The 25,858-nt window shown below is 49.4% G+C and overlaps 9 protein-coding genes across 9 annotated transcripts; 4 read left to right on the top strand and 5 right to left on the bottom strand.

The window, feature by feature from the left end:
* Positions 1-898: 898 nt before the first annotated feature.
* N7447_009052 (uncharacterized protein) lies at positions 899-2,662 on the top strand (the record flags this gene model as incomplete). The annotated part of the gene is made up of 1 exon (XM_057233314.1): positions 899-2,662. One exon carries the CDS (start codon positions 899-901, stop codon positions 2,660-2,662), a length of 1,764 nt encoding a protein of 587 aa, XP_057082856.1.
* Positions 2,663-3,552: 890 nt separating this feature from the next.
* N7447_009053 (cytochrome c oxidase subunit VIa) lies at positions 3,553-4,326 on the bottom strand (the record flags this gene model as incomplete). Its single annotated transcript, XM_057233315.1, has 5 exons — positions 3,553-3,598; positions 3,730-3,737; positions 3,797-3,956; positions 4,029-4,053; positions 4,143-4,326. The coding sequence occupies 5 exons, from the start codon at positions 4,324-4,326 to the stop codon at positions 3,553-3,555; spliced, it is 423 nt and encodes a 140-aa protein (XP_057082857.1).
* Positions 4,327-4,674: 348 nt separating this feature from the next.
* On the top strand, positions 4,675-6,926 carry N7447_009054 (DNA-(apurinic or apyrimidinic site) lyase APN2; the record flags this gene model as incomplete). Its single annotated transcript, XM_057233316.1, has 3 exons — positions 4,675-4,702; positions 5,119-5,891; positions 5,943-6,926. 3 exons carry the CDS (start codon positions 4,675-4,677, stop codon positions 6,924-6,926), a joined length of 1,785 nt encoding a protein of 594 aa, XP_057082858.1.
* A 1,709-nt stretch (positions 6,927-8,635) lies between these two features.
* Positions 8,636-9,652, top strand: N7447_009055 (transcriptional regulator family: HMG; the record flags this gene model as incomplete). The annotated part of the gene is made up of 2 exons (XM_057233317.1): positions 8,636-8,975; positions 9,027-9,652. 2 exons carry the CDS (start codon positions 8,636-8,638, stop codon positions 9,650-9,652), a joined length of 966 nt encoding a protein of 321 aa, XP_057082859.1.
* Positions 9,653-10,775: 1,123 nt separating this feature from the next.
* N7447_009056 (putative cytoskeleton assembly control protein Sla2) lies at positions 10,776-14,641 on the bottom strand (the record flags this gene model as incomplete). The annotated part of the gene is made up of 12 exons (XM_057233318.1): positions 10,776-10,862; positions 10,928-12,142; positions 12,199-12,348; positions 12,400-13,445; positions 13,505-13,689; positions 13,745-13,802; positions 13,858-13,938; positions 14,030-14,187; positions 14,266-14,341; positions 14,440-14,457; positions 14,531-14,577; positions 14,634-14,641. 12 exons carry the CDS (start codon positions 14,639-14,641, stop codon positions 10,776-10,778), a joined length of 3,129 nt encoding a protein of 1,042 aa, XP_057082860.1.
* A 730-nt stretch (positions 14,642-15,371) lies between these two features.
* On the bottom strand, positions 15,372-18,212 carry N7447_009057 (SMP domain-containing protein; the record flags this gene model as incomplete). Its single annotated transcript, XM_057233319.1, has 2 exons — positions 15,372-17,667; positions 17,743-18,212. 2 exons carry the CDS (start codon positions 18,210-18,212, stop codon positions 15,372-15,374), a joined length of 2,766 nt encoding a protein of 921 aa, XP_057082861.1.
* Positions 18,213-19,089: 877 nt separating this feature from the next.
* On the bottom strand, positions 19,090-20,494 carry N7447_009058 (trans-hexaprenyltranstransferase; the record flags this gene model as incomplete). The annotated part of the gene is made up of 2 exons (XM_057233320.1): positions 19,090-19,251; positions 19,313-20,494. The coding sequence occupies 2 exons, from the start codon at positions 20,492-20,494 to the stop codon at positions 19,090-19,092; spliced, it is 1,344 nt and encodes a 447-aa protein (XP_057082862.1).
* Positions 20,495-20,972: 478 nt separating this feature from the next.
* N7447_009059 (proteasome regulatory particle lid subunit RPN3) lies at positions 20,973-23,221 on the bottom strand. Its single transcript, XM_057233321.1, has 3 exons — positions 22,632-23,221; positions 21,259-22,553; positions 20,973-21,178 (listed from the first exon to the last, which is right to left on the bottom strand). The coding sequence occupies exons 1-3, from the start codon at positions 23,113-23,115 to the stop codon at positions 21,035-21,037; spliced, it is 1,923 nt and encodes a 640-aa protein (XP_057082863.1). The 5' UTR covers positions 23,116-23,221; the 3' UTR covers positions 20,973-21,034.
* Positions 23,222-23,670: 449 nt separating this feature from the next.
* On the top strand, positions 23,671-24,515 carry N7447_009060 (uncharacterized protein; the record flags this gene model as incomplete). The annotated part of the gene is made up of 3 exons (XM_057233322.1): positions 23,671-23,735; positions 23,790-24,155; positions 24,206-24,515. The coding sequence occupies 3 exons, from the start codon at positions 23,671-23,673 to the stop codon at positions 24,513-24,515; spliced, it is 741 nt and encodes a 246-aa protein (XP_057082864.1).
* Between the last annotated feature and the right edge of the window lie 1,343 nt (positions 24,516-25,858).

A 25,858-nucleotide genomic window follows, 5' to 3' on the forward strand; every position in this document is an offset into this window, starting at 1 on the left:
ACAACCTTTCTGATTACACGTAGTAGGATAAAGTTACTTATATAAAGCGATAACCGTTGTTGATCTCTTCTACCACGAATATGTTAAGGTTAACATCAGTATTTGGGAAGGTATATGTTTTATATTGAGGAACACTGCAATGTTAATATCTATGAATAGAGCGTTTCTAGTCTGGCTGAATGTGAAGCATGCATATCGGGCTAGGCAACTGCATCTTGCATACTGATTACCAAGGACAAAAGTACAAGTTCGCATTCGAGGACTTCCTCGTGAATCATTTCCATTAGAAGATATCATAGATGGGACTTGAAACGCGCAGTCCAAGACAGGGCGAGCGCCATTTTAAAATGATTCTAGTAAATTTTAGTGCATGAAAGAGCCTAGGTGCTTCCCTTATACCTACGGTAAGCTATAGAGAAAGGATTCGCTAACATACTATCTTGTGACTATAAGTTTCAAGGCTAATCCTTGATTTTGATGATTGGACAATTCAACAGGTGCAAAATCCTGTAGGCTTGACGTTCAGTTTTGAAACAATTTTAATGTCAGCATTTTAAGCTGATATAGTACATATTTCAAATTAGGTGTGCTTAAAGCACTACCTGTGCTGAAGGGGACTTCGAGATGTTCAGACATATATCATTCTTAACAATGTTATCACGAACCCGATATGAGGATACATTTGTTGAAACTCGATACGTAAATCAAATTTTGAATCAACATATTCGAGCAATGGGTGTGGTGGATGCTCAGATGTTCTTTTCAAGGTTGTTTATAAGCGTCTACGGAAGTCACGTGCCGCATACACAAGACAAACAGGACAAACAATTATCAATCACGACGTGCACATACGTAAAGTAAGGCTTCATCAATCTCTAACCTTTTTGGTGGTTCAATCATGTTGCCTCCTCGAAGTGCCGTCGGTCGAATACCGAGTCACATCCGATTGACCTATCTACCTCGGATCTCCTATCCCAACGTTCATCTCCGACCATTCACCCATCGTACACGCCTACTTCTTCTTTCTCCAGCGCCGGGTCGCCCCCAACTGCCTTTCCTATCACCGCTTGCGCCGACCCGTCCACTCCCACCGCTATCAATCCATCTCCGTCAGCATTTCGGTCGCTTAATATCTACTGAAAGCCGGGAGCATTACAAGAGAAGGGTATCCCGAGGCGTCAAGATCGGCCTATCGGTGTCCGCCATCCTCGTCTTGTTCTCCGCAATACAGCTCGGTGTTTATCAAGAGGACATCGAACATTCATGGCCCACTCCACCGGAATGGTCTTGGAAAAGCCGCTGGTGTTTGCGATCCGCGCAGGCACTGCAGAATCCCGAGCAGATTGGCAAGCTGATGACGAATTGGCCCATGGTCGCTGGGTATCTTCGTGAGCTGCTGGAGCGTCTCGAGAACCTAGATGGCGAAGGCAAAGGTCTCAAAGAACAAGATGAGGGTGGATTCCTAGTTGAAGGCATCGGCCGGACTGGGTTCGATATCTCCGCAAAGAGTGAACCTTGGCGCCGCGGATACTTCCAAGCCCTGATGGGCGCTGCCAAGGCTGCTGAGAATTTGGACGGCTGGTTGACAGATCGCAATCAGAAGATATCTGCGCCTGCGGAGTATGTTGTTGGTCCCTCAAACCCTCGGCCAAAGCCCATGCCCGCTGGTCAGAAGAAGGTCCCACGGGAAGAGGACTGTGAGCAGGCGTCTCCGTCTCCGGAGCGTTTCTACATGAAGGTTTTGACAACCAAGGGATTTGATACAAGGCAGAAACTTGATGCTGCCTTGGCCTATGCTGATTGGCTTGATTTCAAGGGCTTGGGACTCACGGCGGGTGACATGTATACGTGGGCCTTGGACATTGCTGCGAGTGGGCTGGAAGGAGATGCTAGCAAGATTGTGGATTTGAAGAACGGTCTCTTAAAGAATAACAGCGGAAACCTACCTTCAGAGAACATCCTCCGTGTCTCCACGGCCCTCGCCGTTCACAACGCTCGTCAAGGCAACCTTCCAACAGCTTTGTCCCTCTTCACATCTGTTCTCAAAGCCCGACGCAGCCTCCCTCTGTCGCCAGACTCTGATATATCCTCCTCTTTTCCGACTATGCCTAGATCTAACAATGACCCATTCGCTTCCCTCTTCAAATCGCTCAGAAATGTCCTCATTCCCGTGGAATATCCAGAGCCCCTCCCATCAGGCAACGAACCTCCACACCGCACCGCGGCATCCGCCTGCGAAGAAGCGGGATTGATGACCTACATCGGCGAGATCTTGTACGCTTCCTCGTCAAAGGAATCCGGCCTTGCCTGGACGCGCGATGCAGTCGACATGGCCGAGTCCACGATGCTCGACCTCGGCAATTCAGCCGACCGCACTGCTAGAACTCGCTGCGCACAGTGCCTGAAAGTTGGGCTGGAGAATTGGAAAACCATGGTCTCTTCATTTGTTACCCGTGCTCGACGAGAGGAGCAAGAGAGCAGGGATCAGGCCAAGGGTGCTTGGTTTGGCGGCGAACGGCGCGCAGAGGCGAAGCGTCTTGATCGTCGACGATGGGAGGCTGAAGATGCTATTCTGGAGGATCGGATTCGTCGCCTCTTCCCTCTCCTCGAAGGTGAGTCTGGTCTGGATCTCCTCGCTCCAAATAGCTCTTTGTTTGTGTAATGTTATTATTTACTTTCATATGTGCCTGGACATTTCAGCTTGTGGAGTTGAGGTTACTTTTAAACATGTATAGACTACGTTCGCCATGGTATCACATTTCCACTTATATCAAACCCTCTCAAGCTTTACGGATCTACAGCACACCGAGGTAGGCAAATCGACCTTGGGCAGTATCGACTACTGTGATACAAGTGTGCATTTCCTATCATTGACTCTGGACCAACTCGACTAGTCTAGTCTATACCATAAAAGACAATATATGTTTATTCGGTGCGTGAATCATTTCTCATTGTTATAGTCCTTTTTGCGCGGTTCATAGGCTTAGGCCATTCAAAAAGCATGTGGAGACGTTGTTGCTATCTTCAAGCCTTGACGCTACAGTAATTTCATGGCCTGGGTTCTACCTCATTGTGTTAATATGCGTCAACCTTGTCGGCGAGGGCTTTATATATATAGCTTGGTGGCTTCTAACAAGTCAGACTAGTAAAATGGGATATGTTGTAACATTCAGAGTACATGGTTCTAGGGAAGCACCAGTCGAGGCGTGTCCTCTTCAAAGAGCCTGGTCGTAATATCTACGTAGCGGGGTGAGCGATCATGATCATCAGCTGATCTAGGTTTGGATGTAGGTTTTGAGACAAGTAGACATGTGCTCCAAAAAGAGACGAAAGAAATAGCAGCAAAAATGAACGTTGAGTAGTACATAGTAAGTTTCGCCTCGTTCTGTCAACTGGACTTTCAGCTCCCCAAGCATTTGACTGTGTTTCAAGCCTAGAACAACAGTGTGATATATGTACATGGAAAAGCCAGCCCTAACACGCACTCAATGATTTCCTGGCGGGATTCGAAGGGGATTCTCGAGTATGTGGAAAGATTACAAGCGACCTAATTTAGGTAGCCTTGTCCTTGTTGTGGTAGTTGACATCGGAGTTCCAGCTATAGATCATGAGTTAGTGCTGATTTTCAGGGGGTGACATAGTGGTGAGAGAATATCATGCGATCCACTTGGAGACATATTTAAGATTGCAGGAGCTAGATGTGGTGGGCTCGGGGAAGTCGGGACTCACAAAATGGTCTATACCAGACATAGATTAGCTTGACTCTTCAGAATATAGCATAATTAGATTCACATACCTTATCACCGTCTCCCCAGGGGAAGTTCTTCGAGCGGATGTTCTGGTAAGGGTACTCGGTGCGCTCCTCAAGCGGGGGCATGTGCTCCCAGTGCTCCCAGTGCTCGGACCAGAGGTTGTAAGCGTTGATACCGCCACCAATCAGGCAGGGAATCACAGCACTGTGGAGTGGTTAGATTTCTCTCTATTGGCGAGGGCGTCAAATCAAGGATTGATCTGGATTGGAAACGTACAAGATGGACAGCTTGCGCCAAAGGTCTGTACAATCATAGGGTCAATAACAGATATTGTCTACGGGCAATGACCATGGGGCAGAGTCAATTAAGTTCACTTGTGACGGTACGTACCACTGGTAGAGGCAGCATGGTGCTTGACGGCAGCTCTCTCGCGGTTGAATTCGTTGTCGACGATCCAAGAAGGCTTGGCCTCGGCGCTGTTGAAACGGCGCTGGATGGTGGAGCGGACCGGAGCGGAACGCATCTGCTGCGAAACACGCTGGGACAGGCGACCAAGATTGCGCTGAGGGAACATGGTGGGTGATGCTAAAGGAGTTCTTTTGGTGGTGGAGGTCAAAAGTGGTGCGATGAGGTCCAAAGCCGTCTTTAGCGCATCCCCGTGATCTCCCGGATTACGTAACCTGATGTCATGGTGCCTGACATATAAGGCAAAAGCAACACCCGTTCTTAACTAGTCACGTGGCTGCTTTGTGATATGTATGGACGTCGGCATGCACGCTCTCTAGCACCCGTGACCTAGATTCAATAACCAGGGAGTTATCATCCTTGGTTGACCCGACTTTTTCAATTTGTATCCCGCCCTCTCTTGAACATTTGTGTCGCAAAAAAAAAAGCTACATTGTCCCCTGTAATAGCGTCCAACATGGGGGTTCGCATCACCACATGGAATGGTAAGTTTTATCTGAGTTGTTGGTGGCAATTGAAGTGGTAAATACATACCAACGATGCATCAATTTCTAGTCAATGGTATACGGTATGAGAAAAACCCGCTGGTTGCACTTGTTCAACACTAATGTAGCAAACAGAAATCCATTCTCATATGAGCCATGGAGAGGAACGCGCACATTCGAGGTAACTCTGCATCCTTCCATTTCCTGAGTATGCCGAGCTTATTTGGCCCAAAGTCCATGTTTGATACACTAGAGGCGGATATTGTAGTTCTCCAAGAAACCAAGATCCAGCGCAAAGACCTCCGTGATGACATGGTCTTAGTTCCAGGATGGGACTGCTATTTTAGTCTCCCTCGAGTAAAAAAAGGCAAGCTACTATTCTATAGCTATCTATACAGGATACTAACAGCCTTTAGGATACTCGGGTGTTGTGATTTACACACGTAATGCCACATGTTCTCCAATAAGGGCAGAAGAGGGCATTACTGGAGTTCTCTGTCCACCGAAATCCTCAACATCTTTCCGCAGTCTTCCAGAAGAGCAACAGATAGGCGGATACCCAACATCTGATCAGCTTTTCAGGCCTGCTATGAATCCTGAAGGGCCTGACTCGGAAGAGGAGCAGGATGTGAGCTCGGCACCCGATATCAGAATAGATGCACCAACCCTCGACTCCGAAGGGCGATGCGTCATTCTAGAGTTTCCTGCGTTTGTCCTTATCGGTGTCTATTGCCCTGCCTATCGGGATGAGAGTCGGGATAATTTCCGCATGGACTTTCTCAATGCCCTAGATTCTCGAATCCGCAACCTGACTGCGATGGGGAAGAAGGTGGTCGTGACTGGGGATATAAATATTTCGAAACATGGTATTGATGCCGCTCATGGAATCGAAGCCATACGAAAAGGTACAATGACAGAGGAGGAATTTGTATCTAGCCCTTCTCGGCGTCTATTCAACCACTTGATATCGGATGGCGTCGTTATCGGCGAACGCGATAAAGGCAGGGAAAATCCGGTCCTCTTTGATGTCTGCAGGTCATTCCATCCAGATCGTACAGGCATGTATACATGCTGGGATCAAAAACTCAATGCTCGGCCAGGGAATTACGGCTCAAGGATTGACTATGTGTTGTGCAGCTTGGATATGCAGAACTGGTTCTCCGACTCAAATATTCAAGAGGGATTGATGGTATAGACTTAGCCCCTTTGTGTTGCGAATCATTAATTGACTGCTTTACAGGGATCGGACCACTGTCCTGTATATGCTGTCATCAAAGAGTCTGTAGATCTGCCCAGAGGCGAGGTAAACATTCGGGATATTCTCAATCCACCGGGAATGTTCAACTGTGGCAAGCGCCAACAGGAATACTCAAATGAGTGTGTATTGCCCGCTTCGGGGCGTTTGCTCCCCGAATTCGACGTTGATAAGCGCAGAAGCATCAAGGACATGTTCGCTCGCAAACCAACCAGCATTCCGTCGGATTCGGTAGAAATAGCCGCTACACCGGCTAACATGCGCACAACTCAAGCCACGAGATCTACAGCCGTGCACACAGCCTTCGGGTCCACTGACTCGGCCAAAAAGGTTTCTACACCTACCGTCGAGAGGAATCAGCACCCCCAGACTGTTTCTCGCAAACGCTCCCAGCCTCTACAAACCACATTCGCGAAACGCTCCAAGTCCTCTATATCAACACCTTCCGGGGGCTCCGCGGCAGGCCAAAAGTCATTGATGGGCTTCTTCAAGCCAAAAGCTGCTAATGTATATGAAGCTACCCGGTCACCCGTCGCTTTACCGGCACCGCCGACACCATCACTCAACCACAAACCATCAGAACTTCCACAAGAGAAAGGGAAAGCTCCAGCACCCAACCCGCAGCCTCCAGGGCCCCAAGAAGACGCCATTAGAAAGGACGCTGACACTTATACCGAATGGCCGACGGCCGACATGTTTGTTGATGACACAATAATTGACCCCATTGTCAGCAAGGAGGACTGGTCAAAGCTTTTCACCAAGAAACCCGTCCCACCTTGCGATGGACATCAAGAGCCGTGTATCAGCTTGACCACGAAGAAACCCGGAATGAATCGCGGCCGATCCTTTTGGATCTGTCCCCGGCCATTGGGACCTAGCGGAGAAAAGGAAAAGGGTACCCAATGGCGGTGTCCCACATTCATATGGGCTAGTGACTGGAACTCGCCGTTTGCAACGCAGGAGCAATAGAATAGATGTCCTAGGAAGGCAATATTCCTTTGTAGTTAACAGACTTGCCGAATATTCCACAACTGGGTATCCATTTTCAATTCTGATAATCATACGTTCATTATAGAGTCAGCGGGGTTGGTGGTTAGATACTGAGAGCCCTGGTAACCATATACTGCTCCCCAAGATAGATGTATGTATATTTATTATATGGCTATGGATAGTGCTTCCCAGAGTCTCTTTCTTATTCAATAAAATACTCTGTCAAGGAGCAAGACACTTGACTTGGTAATTTCATTTGAAAGAGTAGTGTACCCAAATAGCAGCATGTAGCGGACATCAATAGCCGGAAGGTTCACTCAAGATTTCTAGTTCCCGACACCTCAGCTGCTTTGGGTCTGAAGCACTGGCGTTGGCTGTTTACCATCTTACCCTTGGTTCTATTTTGGGATTGGCTGCCAGTTCTTTGTGCCCGTCCTTATTGTTCTTATTGTTCTTATTGTTCTTATTGTTCTTATTGTTTCTTTGTCTCTTTTATCTATTGATCTATGTTTTAAATGAATGTCTGCCTTTGGATGATCTTTTTTTTGTTTATTTCTCTGATTAGTTAATTGATTTCTTTGTTTGATTTCCTTATATGTACTAGTAAGGTACTCGTTTGCTTTATTTCTTTTTTTTAAATTAATTAATCAAATTAATCGCCTTGTTTAATTTCCGTATACGTACTAGTAAGGTGCTCGTTTGCTTTATTTCTTTGTTTAATTAATTAATCAAATTAATCGCCTTGTTTAATGTCCGTATACGTACTAGTAAGGTGTTCGTTGGATTTTTTTTGTTTTACCTTTTCGTTGCTATGGGGTTTGGAGGTACATCTTGGGTAAGTACCCTTTCGGCACTCTCGTGGACGAGAATGGATCTTAGGCTTTCTCCCATTTATCATAGCCTTAATCATTATTCATAAAACTGAGGTTCTCTATATAATTAGAAACACACTCACCATATAGTTCGGAGCTATTATGTGTGACTCTGATATGTTTTAAGGTTATGCGTGGCAGCGGGCGCTAGCCCCGGATCTGCAGTGCCACGTGCGGAAGTTAGGAAAATCCACTCACATACATCTGCCCATAGCACAGATCGAAACCATATGTTAATGACTTATCACATAGTAATTATTGCCTAGATAAAGAAGCTATTCGTTAAGAAATATTTGGTTATGACCCGAATGGCCGAAGTCTATAGGAAAACCAGTATATACGTCCAGGTATACAATATTGTGCGACCTGGTTGTCGAAATGGTAGTTGAGACCAAAGTAACTCTTTTCTGTAGTCTTACCCTCCACAATTGACTTTCTTCGTTCTACTGGTACTATTCCCAATAAAGAAGTCTCTCTTGAGATAAAACCATGTGATTGGTGTTGCTGCGCAAACAAAGAAATACATGTTTCTCACCTACCTCTATGATTGGTGTTGCCGGGAAACAAAGAAAACACCTAACTCGTCACCCACCTTATTACGAAGCCTCTGCTCCTTTCTTTTATTTACCTCCCACTTTGTTTACCCTTCTTTCCTTTCTTCTCTCTCTCGACCCCGTTTTCTTTTTCTTTCACCTCACACCCGAAACCCCAACTCCTGCCTTGTCTTCTCGTTCTGACTACTTCCTACATTATTCAACATGTCCACCGTCTGTAGTGTCCAGATCCCCCCCGGGGTACGGTCCTGTTCATCTCGAGATGCTTTTATTCCGATACATCGAAACTTTGTCCCTCCAACACGCCCTTAGGGTGCTGGAACGTTGGCCAGAGAATTCCCCCGTGGGACAGTATGCGGCTAAGGTGCTACGCGAGCTTCCCGCAAACTACTTTCAACAGCCCCGACTCCTGCCCACTGGGCCACGCTTTGTCTTTACGAATGGTGCTCTTGAGCTGAAGCGTATTGATCAAGCTCTTCCTATGCAACAGCTTCATCCAGACTCAACCACCGGATGTGTCGGAGATGTGATGCAGAATGTTCTCGAGTCCCCAATTCAGCAACGACGTCTGCGACCCCTAAACTCTTTTATGATATTTAGGAGTAAGTAGCAGCTTTGTGATCATTGATTATTCGTTTCTAACAGTACTTTAGGTTTTTGTGCCCCGATGTTCCCCGGCATCCCTCAGAAGCTGAAGTCGATGGCTATCAGTGAGATGTGGCAAGATGACACCTTGAAGGCTCACTGGGCTGTTCTTGCCAAGGCGTACACAATCATTCGAGATCATTTCCATGTCGACGCTCCTTCGCTCCCTGTATTTGTTGATCTTTGCGTACCTTTGATTGGTCTTCTGACTCCTCAACAATACCTCACCCTGTCTGGCTGGCAGATACAACCCGATGGAAACAGCCTCAGTCTACGGAAGTTCTGCTCGTCAACTTTGGGTACTTTCGACCCCCCACTTGTCTCTGTCGATGATGTCGTGAAGCACTGCACTGAGAACAACTACGCTCAGGTACGTACTGAGGAATGGACCAAGCACATCCTCCCAGATGGAGCTGTGTTCGCGGTGGAGCCAAGCTATCGTGGCACCATCCAGGAACCCCAGGACTGGGTATTCGACAACGTTCCCCAGTGGCCAATTGAAGAGTTCGAGGTTGAAGAGATGTACTCTACCCTTGATACCGAGCGCGATCATGGTCTTCCCGTCATCTATGACCCCGATGCAGAGAACCCTTTCGCTACTACCATGGCAACCGTCAACCAGCTCTTTGTGTAGAGCTTTCAAACGTCTGCTCACACCCACCGTCTTCTGATATGACTTCTTCTCAACCTCGATTCAGTTCAGCGACACATGACATGACCACCACCAACAACGCACGATCAACAATTTCATTACCTTGTCTGTCTCCTTTCGCTGACCGGTCATGGTAATTCACGAAGATATGAGGGCTACATCCATCAATATTCAAATTTCGTTTCTCACCTGCAACTCGGAAAAAAAAAACGAAAAAAAAAACATGAAAAAAGAAATCTCGAAAAAAAAAGTTGCTTTCTTTGCTTTTTTGCTTTTTCTCTCGCACAATTCTCCTGTATTATTAGCTGGTTCTGTTTTCGCTCATGGCAAATTCTTAGGAGCTGAGGTGGCCGGCTTTCTTTCCCACGGGGTTTACCGCACGCCGCCTCTTTTCCTACCATTTGAGCTTTTTATGTACTTTAAATTTTCAATTCAATTGATTTTTGCACAAACTGCTTCCTCTACTGTAGTATCTAGAATCGTAAATGGAGAATCTCGAGGACATGATCGCATGTTTTTACATTATGAGTAGTCAGTACAATACTTCGACAACCATTCCTTCAGATTCCATGCTTTCCAGATTACGGATCAGACAATCCCATGATTTGGAGTCTCTTCAGTTCTATATCTTTGATCTCGAGGCTCTGACCGCACAGCGACACCCAGACACTCGGTACTTTGTCTCCGTGCATGAGGTGACGTTTCGATAGTCTTTGCTGACAGCCGCTAGTCGGCTCCACCCGCGGATCGGCATACACTGCATCCATGGTTCTACCCGTCGGGTGTGGGGACAAGGCTTGGCATGAAGCGTCGAGGGGACACGTAGGAAGCGAGACGTGCATATCCGACCGTGCGACCGTGCGCTTTGAAGGGTTGTCTACTGGAGTCACAACGTGGACACATGGACAGTGGATATATGCACTACGATGATTTAGAGAACTGAGTAAGTTGCTTTCATTCGCTATATCAAAAATAAGACACTAACTACGAGGGTTGGGGAGAAGGGCCGAAGAACGCAAAGTGCGACACGAACGGGACAAGACTCCCCGAAATTGGGATGCGGAATATACACAGACGGCGAAGAACGAAGGCAGATGCGACTTCCCTAATCCTCCTGGTAGGAGATCTTGCGCATTTCGCCCAGACGTTGGCGTGCGCGAGCGAGACCGTTCTCGAGTTGGAGGATTTCGACCTGTTGGAAGAAGACATATCAGTACTGGATGAGAGGGACACAAAGGGGGAGGAGACGTCACATACCTGCTGCTCCATCTCGCGGACTTTGAACTCGTGTGAGCTCAACTTCCCATAATCTTCTCCGTCGTCGCCGTCGCGGTTCTTCTCCTTGATGATGTCCTGTACTTGTCGCACAAGGGCACGGCAAGCGGCACCAACAGCCTTGCTGGCAGTCTCCAGGCGGTCCTGGGTCTTGCTCATAAATGTTGCCTTAACACGACTGGCGGCGACAAGCTGGGCAGTGCTGGCTGCAACATCGTTGGAGGCGACAATGAGTTGCTCTGGCGAGTTACGGCCCGAGATTACACCGTCGGCAGTCTCAATTAATGTGTTGGTCGAAGACGCAACTGCTTTGGCAGCAGAAATCAATCCCTCTGTCCAGCGGTTGTTCTTTTTGTAGAAGGCAGTGCGAGATGAGCTACCACGGCCTTCGCGGACAATCTCCTGCTGGGTCTCTGTGGCGGCCTTGATCAGCTCCGAGATTGCGTTGGTGACGGCAATAGCGGCGGCAAGGATGACATCGTTGATACGCAGCTCGTAGGTCGAGTACCCGTCTCGGGGCTTGTTCTTGAGCTTGGCCAGACGCTGCGCAGCTGCGTCAATGGCATCAGCGGCCTTAAGCAGTTCCTGGTCGACAAGGTCACCCAGATCACCACTGGTGCTGATCTTGGTATTCTTGGGGGCGAACGAGTCAACCAGCTTCGACAGGGACTGCAGATCACGCTGGACTTCGAGGTTATTGTTGATAACCACATCAGTCTTCTGTAGTGGTTCCAGACCTTCCAGACGGAACGACTGCAAGCCGCGGAAAAACCGCACGGTCGCCTGAGCAGACTTGCGAGCAGCGTTAATCAGGTGATCGGAGCTTTTGTCGTCGTTGGCAAAGCGAATGAGACCCTTCGTATTGCTCAACACATCCGAGACAGATCCAGAGAAGATGGACACTGTGCGGATAATCTCAGCATGGGGACTGTTGGGGCCATCGGCGATGAAGTTGTTGAAAGCGGTGGAGAACTCGGTCGCAGAAGCCGACGCTTTTTCAATCTGCGAAAGCACATATGGAGGAGAGGCATTTTGGTTACCAGCCTGCATGGACGAGTCCAGTTCATACAGCGCATCGTCGACGCGCTGCACACCAGTCTGCAGCACAGAGTCGATAATATCGTTAATCTTCGCGACTGCGCCGTGGAGTACAGTGTCAATCTGGCTGTCCAGCGCGTGGTCGACATCGCCTTGGCTCTATAGGGAACATGGTCAGTATGCAGTCATCGAACGTTGTCAAGACCACCACTTACCAGTCTCAGTTCCTCCAGTTCCATAAGAGCCTGTTCCATACCAGACTTGTACACCTCAATCTCCTCGTCTTTCTCGCGAAGAGACAGGTCGAGGTCTTCCTGGCGGTCATTGTTGCGACTGGAATGTTCGTCCAGTGCGCGTGTTTTAATCTATAGGGTCAGCATGGATCACACACCTAAGCAAAATGAACAGTTACTCACTCGAAGGGACTCTTCTAGGTCAGCCATCTCGCGGTTATACTTGGACAGCAAGGACGAGATCTCAGTGCCCTTTGAGCGTTCTGCGTTCTCGGCACGCTCAAGAGCCATGCGAAGCTCGCGCTTGACCTTCTCCAAGTCATCTTTGTTCGTCCCCGTTAGACGGTCCCGGTCATGCAGAGCACGGTCACGTTCGCGAATCATATCAGCCAGCTCCAAGTTCTTGGTCTTCAGCTCGCGCTCCAGCTTCTCTCGTCGGTCAATTGCCTCTTGTGCAGAAGCTGCCTTGAGCTTGAGGCTCTTTGTGGTCTGCAGAAGATCGAGGTGCTCTTGTCGAAGCTGTGAATACAGCTTGGCCAATGCCTCGTACTTGGATCGCCAGGTGTTCACCTGCTCCTGTAGTGATCGTATCTGATCATCCTTCGAGGCATTCTGCAAGTTCATGTTCGAGTTCAGGTGGTTCATCTGCTCCTCAACCTCTTTCACGCGGCGGTCGTATTGTTGCAGCATCAGCTGGTCGCGCTCATACTGTGCGCGGGCATTCAAGTTTTCCTGCTCTAGCTCTGCGAGCCGACCTTGGGTTTGTGTCTGGTACTGGTCGCGAAGAAGCTGCTCCTGGGCCAAACGCTGCTGTTCCGCCTGCAGACGCTGCTGCTCCTCGAAATCATTCTGGGCTTGCTGCTGGGCGAGGACTTGCTGGCGTTGCTGATCCTCCCACTGCTGCTGCAAGCGTTGCTGTTCCGCCTCATACTCTTCCTGCTGGCGTTTAGCTTCGTTTGTCCAGAAATCATTTATCGGCTCTGGTTCAGCAGCGACCTTCGGTGGCGGCGAGGGCTGGTGTTCCACTTCTTTCGCCGGCCGTCTGGGAAGAGCTGGGCGATCGTCATCTTCGGCAAGCAAACTTGGCGGATCTTGTGGCAGCTTCGGGATAGTGATGAGACCTGTCAGGTACCGCAGGTTGGAGCACTCATAGTAGAACCGAACAAGACGGTGGTGCTGGGCATCATATCGGCCTCGGAGTGGCTCCAGAGCTTCGTCCTCTCCGGTCGCTGCGAGAACTATCAGTCAGCGGCTAGTGAGGCAAATCCAAGGACCAAAGACAACATACTTGTGTGCATAGCTCGCAGCATGCTGGTGATGAACTTGTAGATTCCATAACTCTCCTGCACAAGTGGCACTAATGCCGAGATCCGACATTCATTGTTCGTGCCGGACTGGAAGTTCGAGAAGATGAGCTTTTGGAAGGAATCGATTTGATCTTGCAGAGCCATCAAATCGGTGATGGTCTCGTAGCTGTCTGGCTGTCAACACTGCTATCCATAGTCGTATAGAGTAGTGATGTACGCACCCTTCGTTCGGATCATTGATTGACTTCAAACTAATGTACTCCTCATACTCAAACAAGCCTGCCATTGTCAGGGACGCGCCCGTCACAGAACTGGTCAACCGTGGACGACTTACCGTTGAATTCGGGGTGGTTGCGGTGGAAGTTCAGTTTCGCCTCGAGGAAGAAGACGTACTCGCGAATAAGTGGTGCATATCCTATCCAGACTGTCATTATGCTGTCCGTCGCGTGCGTCGCCACTCCTCGAGCAGAGAACAATTGCGCTGTCGTCCTGCGTGGATTTCATACCTCGAACGCCGTCACCTCCGACTCCTCGCATCAGGCTATCAATCCAGTTGGAATGCTGCTGCGCCTCGCGGACAACCATGGGGTGGCCCTCCTGGAGGACCTTGTGTATCGTGATCAAGGCTTTGAACGTCTGGACCTCGTCGGCGAGGACGGGCTGCCTATAAAGAACGAAGCCGTGTCAGTCATCTCGATAATAACAGCCCCTTTCCATTCCTGTTGAATATCCCAAAACGTACACTTTCATGCCAGCCCAGAAAGCCGCAGATGACTTGTGGTCCCACGTATAGACGATGCAGCTCCGCACATGTTTCCCTACAGGCGCGGGGGTGGTCAGTTCGATTCGGACGGGGCAAAGTCGAAGCGGCATCAATCGGTTCGATGGAAAGGAATAAAATATGATCAGGACGTACGTTTAGGAGCAGTTTCCTCTGTTGGTTGTTAAATTGTTAGCTCATCATGCCCACTGTCCCGCATTGGTCTCATCCCCGATTAACGACTTACCGATACTGGTGGCCTTGCGGATATTGATGGCCAAGTCGGCCTCGGTCCTGCGCAATCCATTATCAGACACGCACTCTTAGAATATCATGTCGGTCTTGCTTACCGACTCATTGTGGCCGTTGGAGTGTGTGCTCAGGGGTGAAGTGGATGAATGTCGGAAAGGTTTATCGCGTTGGCAGGTCTCGAACCCGGGCAGCGCACAGACGCTAGCGATAGGTTGCGCTGACCGGAATAAGCGGGATAATTCGAATCGCAAAGTGAAAGGGAATTGGTGAAGGACCAAAAAAGACACACGTGGGAGTTCGAGCAATGACGTTGATGGGGAACGGGAAAGCTGGCGCCTGTCGGGAGTCTTGGCGACGCCTAAGCCGATGCGGGTTTGGCAATTTAAAGACTTTCTTTGCGAAGATCTCAAGTCTATGCGTCCAACATACACAATGCCAGGCCGCAGGAATAAATCAGGTATTTTTCTAGTGCCAATCTATCATACCACTTGGTCTACTCGATCTACTTGATCTGCTTGGTCTACTTTAAACAATCAAAGTCGAGATGGATATTATTGAATATCAGAGGATTAGCTACAAACATAAAAGAGTCACGTATGAGACTTGAAATACTCTGGGCGAGAGAGCGATCACATGCAGGGATAACCAGCCCGACATGGAGGTCTGTCCAGCACAGCAAATTGACCAAGGAATAAAAGAAAAGTCTAAAGGGCCTCGCCATCCAATTCGATAATCGCATAGATCTATTTGTATCGAAGGTTCGGCATCCTCGGTCCTAGAGTCCTTCCCCTCTTTCATGTCGAGGCCAAAGGCAACTAGCATTACGATGAGGGTACTCACACCATTTCGGTAGATGGCAAAGCCTCATGACTGCCTGGGGCTGAAGAGGACGCCTGATCAACGGAGCGCAGCGATTCAACAGCAAGCAACTCTTCTTGCTTTTCAGAATCAGCCTCAAGCTGTTCAGCCTTTGACGATGTCTCACTCTCGACAGGAGTTGGGGCTATAAGACTAGAGTCTGATTCCAGGTCTCCAAGCGCCGGGCTATTTGGTTCAGATTCTTGAGGTGCCTCCACCACGAGCAGTTCATCAGTACCTTGGTCAACACGCACTTCAGGGGCCATTGGTTTTCTGCGAGGTAAAGGTGATGGTGGGGGCTGTTGGTCTCCCGTCTTGGGGTGTTCAGGCACTGTGTGAGCTGCCACAGGTTTACGCTTCGGCAATGTTCCTGCGTTCCTCTTCAAGGCATATTTGTCTGGGCGCGGCAATGGTGTTCCAGGTGCTGGATGAGGATGACCACGCCCAATTGGTTGGTTAAGTGCTGTGCCTGAAGGAGCCCGCGACGATTCTTGGCCGTTATTTGGATCACCTTTGCCAAACACGCTCCAACCCCATTTCTTGGCGGCCGCGGTGGCTTGCCCGAGAGTCATTGGACCGGAAGTCCTGTCGTCGGAAGGTGTCAAGGTTTTGGTGATGGTTTCAATTGTGCTGCGTCGTCGGACCGTGTCGCTGACAACGGACGTGGTGGAACTACCCCGAGAGTTTCTCAAGCTGGAAAAGGACCCGCTCTCCATGCGAGTAGAAGAAGGTCTTTGAATAAGACTTTCATGGGGAAAGCTAGCGCTGTCAATAGAATCTGCAGTAGATGACTCGCGGCTATGGACCGCATTCTCTGGCATCATCAAGCCACCTGTAGGTGGCGAGGTGCCTGGGGTTCGTTGCGGGGATGTAGGTGGGGATCGGCTTGATATCTCTATCATAGCGCTTGTTGCGTGACTCTTTTCTTCGCCTTTGTTATCCGAAACAAGCTTGTCAACCTTGGCATTGTCCGCTGTGACTACAGGGTCTGCAGCGTGAGAAAAGGTCTGTGACCGGATAGCTCGAGGCAGCTGTGTGCTGTCCGATCTCTCAATGCCAGTGGGAGTTGCAGTGGAGCTGATCGATTGCAGATCTGATTGGGAAGATTTCAGGCCGTTGTGCGGCTTTTTCTTGGCCGTTCCGGACTCAGAAAGAACAGGCATGCTCATCGTGCGATCATCCTTGGACTTAAGGACCTCAATGGGATCACTAACAACGCTCTTCGGTGTCGGGGGAGCTTCGACAGATTCATCGGGTATCTCTGGTATCTCTACCTGAGCACTCGACTCCGGGGTGTCTTGCTGCCATATACCACCGCGGAAAGCCTGGCCGAAGGTATTATGGAAGGGAACGTCGTCCCAGAAAGGCAGAACGATGCTCTCGGCCACTACTTCACGGATTTTACTCTCGATCGTGCGCAGGATGAGGCCGTAAGTAATTTGTTTGGAGCTGACAATGGGTTGTATGTCCATTTCCATCTTCGGCGTGGTTTCGAAAGACATCCAGATGCGATTGCTGGGTGGGGGCTTGAAGCGTACCAACAAATGGCCTTCGAGTTTCTTCAACACAACGGCAAGGACAATGTCCACCTCTCTGGCCTTGAACCGAGGGCCCAAGTCAATGCGCACAGTTGCCGAGATTTCGAGCCGGAAGTTTCCAGTATATTGCAGATCGGCCTCCACACAACAATTGCCGTCCACCGTCAAGTCCTTCAGTCTTGGGTTGGTGATAAACGGAGCCCCTTCGCCCATATCAATTCTCTGTAAGCCGATCTTGCTAATGAAATTGGGTTTGTTGACACGGGAGATCTTCTTGACGATTTTGCTCCGCACGGATTCCTCCAACTCGGGTGTCCGGTACATCGCTAGGAACCACCTTCCAAGGAAAGCATTGATCCAACGTGTCTGCAACTGCTCTTCGGAGGAATGCAGGCGCTGAACCAATGTGACAATATGCTTGGTATCAAACTCCTGGTGCTTTGGCGGGCGATCAGACGAGTCCCACAGCCGGTTTTGATTCTGCAGCATGGCAATATAGAAATCCTCCTTCTCAGACAAGTTTTCAGAGAAGAGGTAGAACGGCGGGGTCGGTCCTCCTAGATCCCCAAGCGAAGCCAGTCGCCGTGAGAGGCAGATGGCATTTCTTTTGAGCCACAGCTCTCCTTCTGGGATATCACCTTCTCCGCCGTATATGGTCACATCGTGGTGAGCAAGCGAAATGACGTACCGCACCTCGACCTGATTTACATCATCATAAAGCATCAAATGACCATGTCTGAGGAGATAACATCCAAAGTTAGCAATTAGCGCTCAAGGAACAAACTATACATCTAGATGAAGAGGTGCTTACCGGAGAACAATGTAAAAGACATTCCGCCCCCGTCTGGTGGTCTTTCCATTCGCCTTCGCCGGATCGATGCTAGGTGTCTGTTTTCGATCGAACAGACTCCGGTACATAGTCTGGTACACGCTAGGACTTTCGGCCGCAACGACTTCCCCCGCGGGGGTCGTTCTCTCGGGGGGTTTCCCGTTCACACCACCGGGAACATATTCACGACAGACAGCAAAGTATCCAGCAGCAACATCAGACTCGTGAGTGCGATGGAATTTCTCTGCCAGTTGATCGGTGCCAGACTTGAGACTAAAGTCGTCATCGGTAGGTTGGCGGACCGGGTCCGGCGCTTTCTCGCATGATTGCAACAGTTGCGGCGCAGGTGGAAGGGTCAGATAGACATAGAGGAGGATTAGGGACAAGACTAGTGGAATGAAAGTGATTCCACCGAGGGCGTAAACGAAGAGGAAGCTAGCGAGCGAACCCATCGGGAACCAGTCGATCAATGCGGGCGGATCGAAAGCTCCATAGTTTGGGAGAGCGACCTCCAACAGCTAAGAAAGGACACGATAAAGGAAAAGCGAAAAAGAGACCGGCTCTGGAGTAAAAACGAGCGAGATGAGGGACAAAGGGTTATGGTGCGCAAGAGAGTTGCAGGGAGTTGCAGCTTCCACGCACGGGACAGTGTTGTGTACCTCCCATTACACGTCATGTATTTGTTTTCGTATGGGTTACTCCTTTTCTAGGCCACTGTAATAGTGTATTTATATAGTATTCTAAATACTTACCATACCATTACATGTAGATCCGTCGGTACCCCGCCTGATCCGACCAGCTGTCAGGAACCTAGAAGGGAACCTCGGAATCCAACAACCTCATACGTTATTGTTTGGGTCAATCCAGATTGTATAGGGTAGCCCAGGCTAGATAGCTATATATATGTAAGATTTAAATGTGGCAAAATAGTCGATAATCCTATTTATGCAGTGCAACGGTGACCTTTAAGATCCATCTTACAAAGCGTGTGGTAAGGGTCTCATACCTAAAAACAGAATCCTGCATTCTTAGGTTATGTAGAGATCATGATGAACAGTTTTCGCTTTTTGCTTACGAGATATCAACATATTTCGACGGCTGTCCTATTCGGGGTTCCAAATACATATCCATAGAACAAGAACTAGCGTATATAATCTGATGTAAGAAGAGAAGAGAAGAAATGCTTCTATTGGTGAAGATCAAGTGTATATCCAACCATCTAAGACATCTAAGTGTACACAGGCATATAGAAAAAAAGACAATCACCTGAAGAAATACGGAATGAGCAAGCTGAAAGACAAATATGTGTACATGGGAGCGCAGTCTCCTCTACTTTCTGCGATTCATGGTCTTCTCGCACATCTCAATCAGACCGGTCTTGGCATCACTGTCTGGGAAGTCGCTGATGGCGGCAATGGCCTTGTCAGCATATTCCTGGGCCAGAGCACGAGTCTGCTCAACACCATTGCTGCGGTAGACGAGCTCACGAGCCTAGTGGAATCAAATAGTTAGCATTATCGGACCAAGACCACGCGCTATATTGACCACTCACCTTCTGCACATCACCCTCCTTGCGGAACTTCCGTCCGACCAAAGGACCGAGCTCCGGGTTGCTCTTCCACGCAAACAAGAGGGGCGCAGTCGCCAATCCAAGCTCCAGGTCTGCACCAACGGGCTTGCCCATCTCCGCCTCAGTAACCGTGTAATCCAACATATCGTCAACAAGCTGGAAAGCCAGACCCAGATTGCGGCCATAGGCGTATGAGGCCTCGATCACCTCGGGGGCACTCCGTCCCAGAACCGCGGCAGAGCGGCAGGACTTGCTGATCAGACTGGCGGTCTTCAGGTAGGTCTTCTGGAGGTAGTAGGCAAGTGTCTCGTCGGTGTAGACGGGTTTCGATTCATCTTGCGCAGTGTTCTTCAGTTGCATGAACTCGCCCTCCACCAGATTAGCAATTACGGTGGCCATGAGTTCGGTGACCTCGGGGTCACGCAGACGAGCCAGCGCTACCGAGGCACGCCCGAGCAAAAAGTCACCCGCCAGCACAGCCATTTTATTTCCAAACGCCAGGTTCGCCGAGCTGTTGGCGCGACGTGTCACAGCATTGTCGATAACATCGTCGTGCAGGAGAGATGCTGTGTGGATCAACTCTGTGATCTCGGCCAGCCGCCGTTGTGAAGGCAGGATGTTGTCATCTCCCGCGATATCATATTTGCTCTCCGCGTTCGGGGCCACGAGCGGGTTCATTTCTGGGTTGGCGTCTTCGAGGATGGATGGCGCACTGAAGGAGGAATCGACGGGGCTCGGTTTATCCGTGTAGGTGTGGTGCTTGCGAGGGTCTAAAGCTGTCGCTTGGGACATGAGGAGGACAAGCATGGGCCGCATGTGCTTACCCTCACTATGAGTGTAGTACTTGGCAACCTTGTCCAGCGCCGGGTGGCCCGATCCAAGCAATTGTCGGATGTTCTTGGTGAGGAATTTGAGCTCTTTGCCAACCATTCTCAACGGGTCGACCGAGATACCGGGAGGCGCCTTCGGCATACCCTTGAAGATGGCCTGGGCCGCTGACATGGCAGCTCCGAATGGCGAGGCATCCCGCCGGCGCGTCGGGTGGTATTTGCGGGATTGGAGAGCAATATGCGTGAAACGGAGGTCATCGCGGAGGCATTGGGAACAGACAGTCGGTCGTGATGAGAGGATCAGCCCGGTGGCCGATGCGGTTCGAGCTCCCATGCTCAATGCGAGGGTGTTTTCCAATTATAAACGAGAGAATCCAAATTAAACCATAGGAACCCAATCCCAGAAAACGATACCGCTGTCAGGTTTTTGCGGAGAACAAGGACGAACAATCTTGCGGGCGGGAAGATTTCGAGCTCTCTCGGGACGGCACGGACCCGGTGCTACGCAGCCAAGTACAGTATGTATGGCTCGGCCTGTGACAACTTTTGTACAAAACTATATCAAGGAGATATATTGATAGGGGAAATTGAAATTTACAAGTCATTGATCCCTCGGTTGACATACGATTCTAATAATGGCACAGGGCAAGAAATAATTCCAGTTTAATAAATGAAGAATGCGCCGCCATCTTGGTCCTGCACATTCCCCTTCGTACACATCCGAATAAAGAGCCAGAATAAAGGAAAACAAATTGGACAATTAACACACGGGTTGAAAAAGGCCGCTACAAAGTAAAGACCTATGCATGGGACCAGTGCGGTAGAGGGGGGGGGGGGGAATGCTGTATCGATTATGGAACAACCACACTCCTCTTTAAATGGCATCGAAATCACCACCGGCATCTTCATCATCCATGTCTCCCTCCTGGATCTCCTTGGCAAGCTCGCGCTCCCGTTCCCGAGCTTCTTGGGCACTCTTAAGCTCCAGGCGGTGCTGGTTCATGGGGAAGCGCATAGCCTTCGATTGGACGAGACCATGTTAGCAAGGGCAAAAAGAAAATTTTAAGAATGTTCAGCGAGGGAGACAAAATAACATACCTTAACGCTCTCATCGTGGAGGGCCAGACAGGCGCGGATACGCTCGTGGAACGCCTCACCAGGTTCTCTAGTGGCGTAGATGTCACCTACTTCCTTGCTCTTCATGAACCCGTGCTCATGATCAAGCGTGGCCTCGATAACACCGTCCCGAATAGCCTTAGCCACAATGTACTCAGCAGATTCTTCGCTGTCGAGCCCGAGGCGAAGGCAGATATCCCGCAGAGAAATACGGGAGTAAGACAACGACATCATACGAATACCAGTCTTGATAACATTTTGTCGCAAACGCAAGATCAAGGTGTATGTGCCATCCTTCCGGAAAGTCTCGCTGTAGGTGTTGACAATGTTGAGGAACGCATCCAGATCGGCAACGCTAACTGCCTGAGAAAGCAACAAATAAGGGTGCATAGCCCGCTCCAAAGCCGGCTGGCGGAAGACTGCGCGGTCAGGAATATCACCCATCAACAACTCGACAACGACCAGCAATTTGTGGGAAGCCTGGTAGAACCCACGAGCAACCTGGCTAGCAGGCGACTTCCGGGTAGCCCCAATCAGATGACTATGAGCCTCAGTGTATTGCAGCTGGATGGCACGGATGCGGCCGAGATAGAACATATACCGAGCAATCTGGTTGTTAGACGCAGCCACGGGGAATGGGTTATGCGAGATAAGTAGATCTGCCTGTGAGATATGAGATGTGGACAGGTAGTTGCGAAGCAGCAAAGTCATCACAGTAGCCTGTGTGTCGACATCTTTCCGGAGCACGGCCGTGCGCAGCGCCGCCAACAATGGCTGGCGGATAGTGGTAACAGCCGCCGCAGGAGAAGGAGGAAGCGGAGCGATTTGCTCGAAGAAGAGAGAGTAGTAAAAGTACACGCGGGCGGCGAGAGAATCTAGCGTACGGCGGTTCAGTGCTCGCAGGCGCTCAATCAAGCTTGTCGAGAACTGGGCTCCCTTCTGAATCTCCCGTTGGTCGAACAGGTATATCTGCACAAGAATGGAGAGATATGCATCAACCTCGGCAAGGGTCTCCTTAGGGATCGGCTTCTTATCCGAGTCAACCTCCATCTGCGAGCTAGCTGGAGCATTCTCGAAAGCATTGGCTTGGCCAAGAGCTTCCAACAGGAACGAGGCGGTCGAGCTAGAAGCGGAGTAGGTTTCCACAATGACTTCGGCGAGAACCTCCGGGGTGAGGTGTTTCCGCATCGACGATATCGATCGCAGAACACGGAGGGTAAATCTAGGGTCGAAGTGGACAACGGCTCGCTCAAGCAAGGTAAAGTTGGATTTGATGTCTAAGCCCATGCCGAACAAATAGGCATTCATCGTTAGCGATCTGGACTTATTTGAGCAATGAATAAAACTAGACGAACCTTGAATCGCCTTGGTTGTCGGGTCGACCTCTGGCTCGGTGTTCTCAACATCACCATCCTCCGCACCTTCCATTGTCACATCCTCCTCCTTATCCTTGCCGGACGATCTGGAACCCTTGGTCGGGGGCACTACAACAGTCATCTTCTCGTTACTTTTGCGGTCCTTGGTGGCGTTGGATGAGGATGTAGGCGCACCTGCCGTATCCTCTCCCATCTCAACATCCTCAGATCCATTCACACCGTTCTCGGTTGACTTCGAGCCATTCGTATGCGACTGATCATCCTCTCCCATGTTGTCGTTCGATGCGCCCTTTGCGTCTTTCTTGGTTGAAGCTGACTTGGCCTTGTTGGCGGCGGCGCGAGTGGTGGGCGCCTTGTCCTTCGCACCCGAGCTCTGGGAGTTCGAGTTTGCCTTTTCACCGTTAGCGGATGAAGAGGTATCGGATTTATTGTTTGATCGCAAAGAACGCCTTTCGGCCGGCATCTTTCTCAAGCTGTGGAGCTTAGCTGGGTAGCCACCAAGCTATCGGAAGAAGTAGGGGGAATGGCGAATGAGCACGATATGAAGATAGGAAGCAGAAAAGCAAATTTAAGAAAGCCAAGCTGCCGATATCACGAGTGTGATGAACAAAAACTTGTGCGGACAGATGGATGAAGTGGATGGGTGATGTGATGTCAAGAGATGGGATGAACGGGCGCAAGAGACCAGATGAGCGCTTAGTCAGTGGAGCTTACCGGGCGGTCTCAACTCGGCAGGGCACTTTTGCGGTCGAAGCTGTTAGAAAGACGTCAAAAAGATATTGAAAAGGAAAATCGCCAAAAAGATAATAAATAACTACAACCTGTAAATCTAAATGAAATCAGCAGCATCGTGTCCAGTCAATTTCAGCGTGGCTAGACGTGGTTGCTGATACAGTCACATTCTGAATTGAATGCCTCAGGCAGCTCTGCAGCTTTCCTGAAGTAAACAACTGCGGTGCAGTGTAGAGCATTCAACCACTCTTCCTTCACGATCCAGAGCTTCAAAACACCCCCAAACATGCCGCTGCTCAATTCCCACTTGGAGCAAATTACACTCTCCTCCAATGGTATTGCAGATTTGCCGTTAGTGCTTGTAAACCCCTCAACCATGTTGCTTTGATTAACGCAAGTGTCTAGGTTCCCTCCCCCACGTATTTTCACCACTGCGCTGTTGGGTTCCCACGACATCACAGCTTTGATCCGTGACACTGAAGCCCATGAACGAGCATTATTCCAGGTTGATCCCTCTACCAAGGCTCATGGATCACAAAGACGCGCCACACGACGCGGGACTATGTTCCCCGCTGAGACTGAAAGGGAGTCGATGGCAAGCCGCATTTATTCGGCACGGGATAACCGTAACCAGTCTGCAGTGGCAAGAGTGTTGGGACACGATATGATGGAAGAGATCAAGCGATCAGCGGGCACCTCAACTAGGGGACCTCGCGGGGAGGTCAACATCGAAGTGCTCCTTCGAGGTGCCGAGATCCTGTGCAATGTTTAGTGAGTGCCACATATTTAAGAACTCTTGTTTAAATCTAACAAGCTTCAAGTCCCGTTGCCGGTGCACAGGAAAAGATCGCCAACCTTCGCTATCGGCATGAGATAATCAGCGAGTCCATAGCGCAGTTGGAAAGCCGGGTTGCAACGAACACTGCAGAACTGGATCAGATGAGACTCTCTTATGGAGATGATGAGGATTGTTTCCCCCCTGCACCGATGGCACAACCAGATATTCCAGAGGTCACCGATGAGGATATTGAGCAAGAGTTGGCCGAAATCCGAGCCTTGGAGCAGAGGAAGCGAAGGCTAGAAGAACGAGTCACAGGCATGGATCGAGATCTGGGTGGTTTGATAGGCTGAGCCGTCTTTCGCCATGGTTATACCCCTGCATTGTGGAAGATTTTCTATTGCCGTCTTGCCTGCCTCCCTATCCACCAGAAAAGGACATCGTGCTCTGTGGACATACGGCTGGATACCACAACTTTCTATCAGTAAAGAGCTTTCTAGGTTCATGACTCACCCCTAGGTTTATCCTATTGGGGACAACAGGGTCTGATGAGTTGTTATACTCAGCCAGAATAAGCTCCTCGGTGCCACAAGCTGCTGTTTATACCGAGCCTTTGTTCTGAGCAAAGTTCACTGTTGGGTCGCATCCAATTGTCATCAAAAATGCACTTCACGTCCTGCGTCCAGGTCATTGCCACCAGCAACCTCCAGCTGGCGTCCGTTTTATTCATGCCAAGTTACCCATGAGAGATACATCTTTTCACGCTTTACGATAGTTATGAATATCAACATCAACCCATTGTCCACGATATTATTACTCAGTATCAGGATCATTTCCTACGTTGTTTCTCCCAATGTCAGCTTACTCGTTCCATTTTAGGGCTCACCTCTTGCCGCACTTTGCTCACGGATTAAAACTGAGCATGCCTAGATTGTCTATAATCTATATTCGGTTCATCAGAGTATCGATCATGGAAGATCAACAACTTTCCAGGGCACATTCGAGGATTCACAATACTACGCACTGGGATATACGGCTTCGAATGACTTGGTTGTGAGGACAATGCAATTGATCACTCTACAATGGTACTTCTCTTGTTACGCTGGAAGCAAAGGGAAAAGAAGATGATGATATTGTGTAGCTGCAGCCGCTTAAATGGGGTCATTGTAACTGCTGGTCACGTAGTAAGCTGCTAGCTAAATGACTTTAGCTTTTGAGGGATTCCAGGGTACTTTGAACATGAGCGCAGAAGTACCTAGATGCCATCAGAGGTGAATCAATGATCACGAAGATGCTACTTACTCCTCAATATCATAAAAGAGTTCATTGGTCTAACATGTGCCCCGAAGCGTAAAGCCTAGAAAAAGTGAATCAATAATCATGAAGATGCGTAAAAAATAACCAAAGATCGGGTCAAAAGTAAGGTATAAATCAGTTTCAAGTGAAAGAAAAGTGAAGGCAAAGTGACCTACTTCTGAAGGCCATGGTGAAAGCTGTCAGATGAGGTCGTTTGCCCCTCCGTAGTTCAAGACTCTGCAATAGTTTGAGAGAAGAGAGGAGTGAATCAGAGCGAGTATAAGAAAGAATAGTAACTTGTACTAGTTCAAACTATCGACGTGGAAGTAGGAACTAAGGAGACTAAGTAGGCTATATACCGCATTATATTAATACAGAATATAGAGTCGATATAATACAG

The sequence above is a fragment of the Penicillium robsamsonii genome (genome assembly GCF_028829455.1).
Source record: "Penicillium robsamsonii strain IBT 29466 chromosome Unknown utg000005l_segment0_segment0, whole genome shotgun sequence".
Taxonomy (NCBI): Eukaryota; Fungi; Ascomycota; class Eurotiomycetes; order Eurotiales; family Aspergillaceae; genus Penicillium; species Penicillium robsamsonii.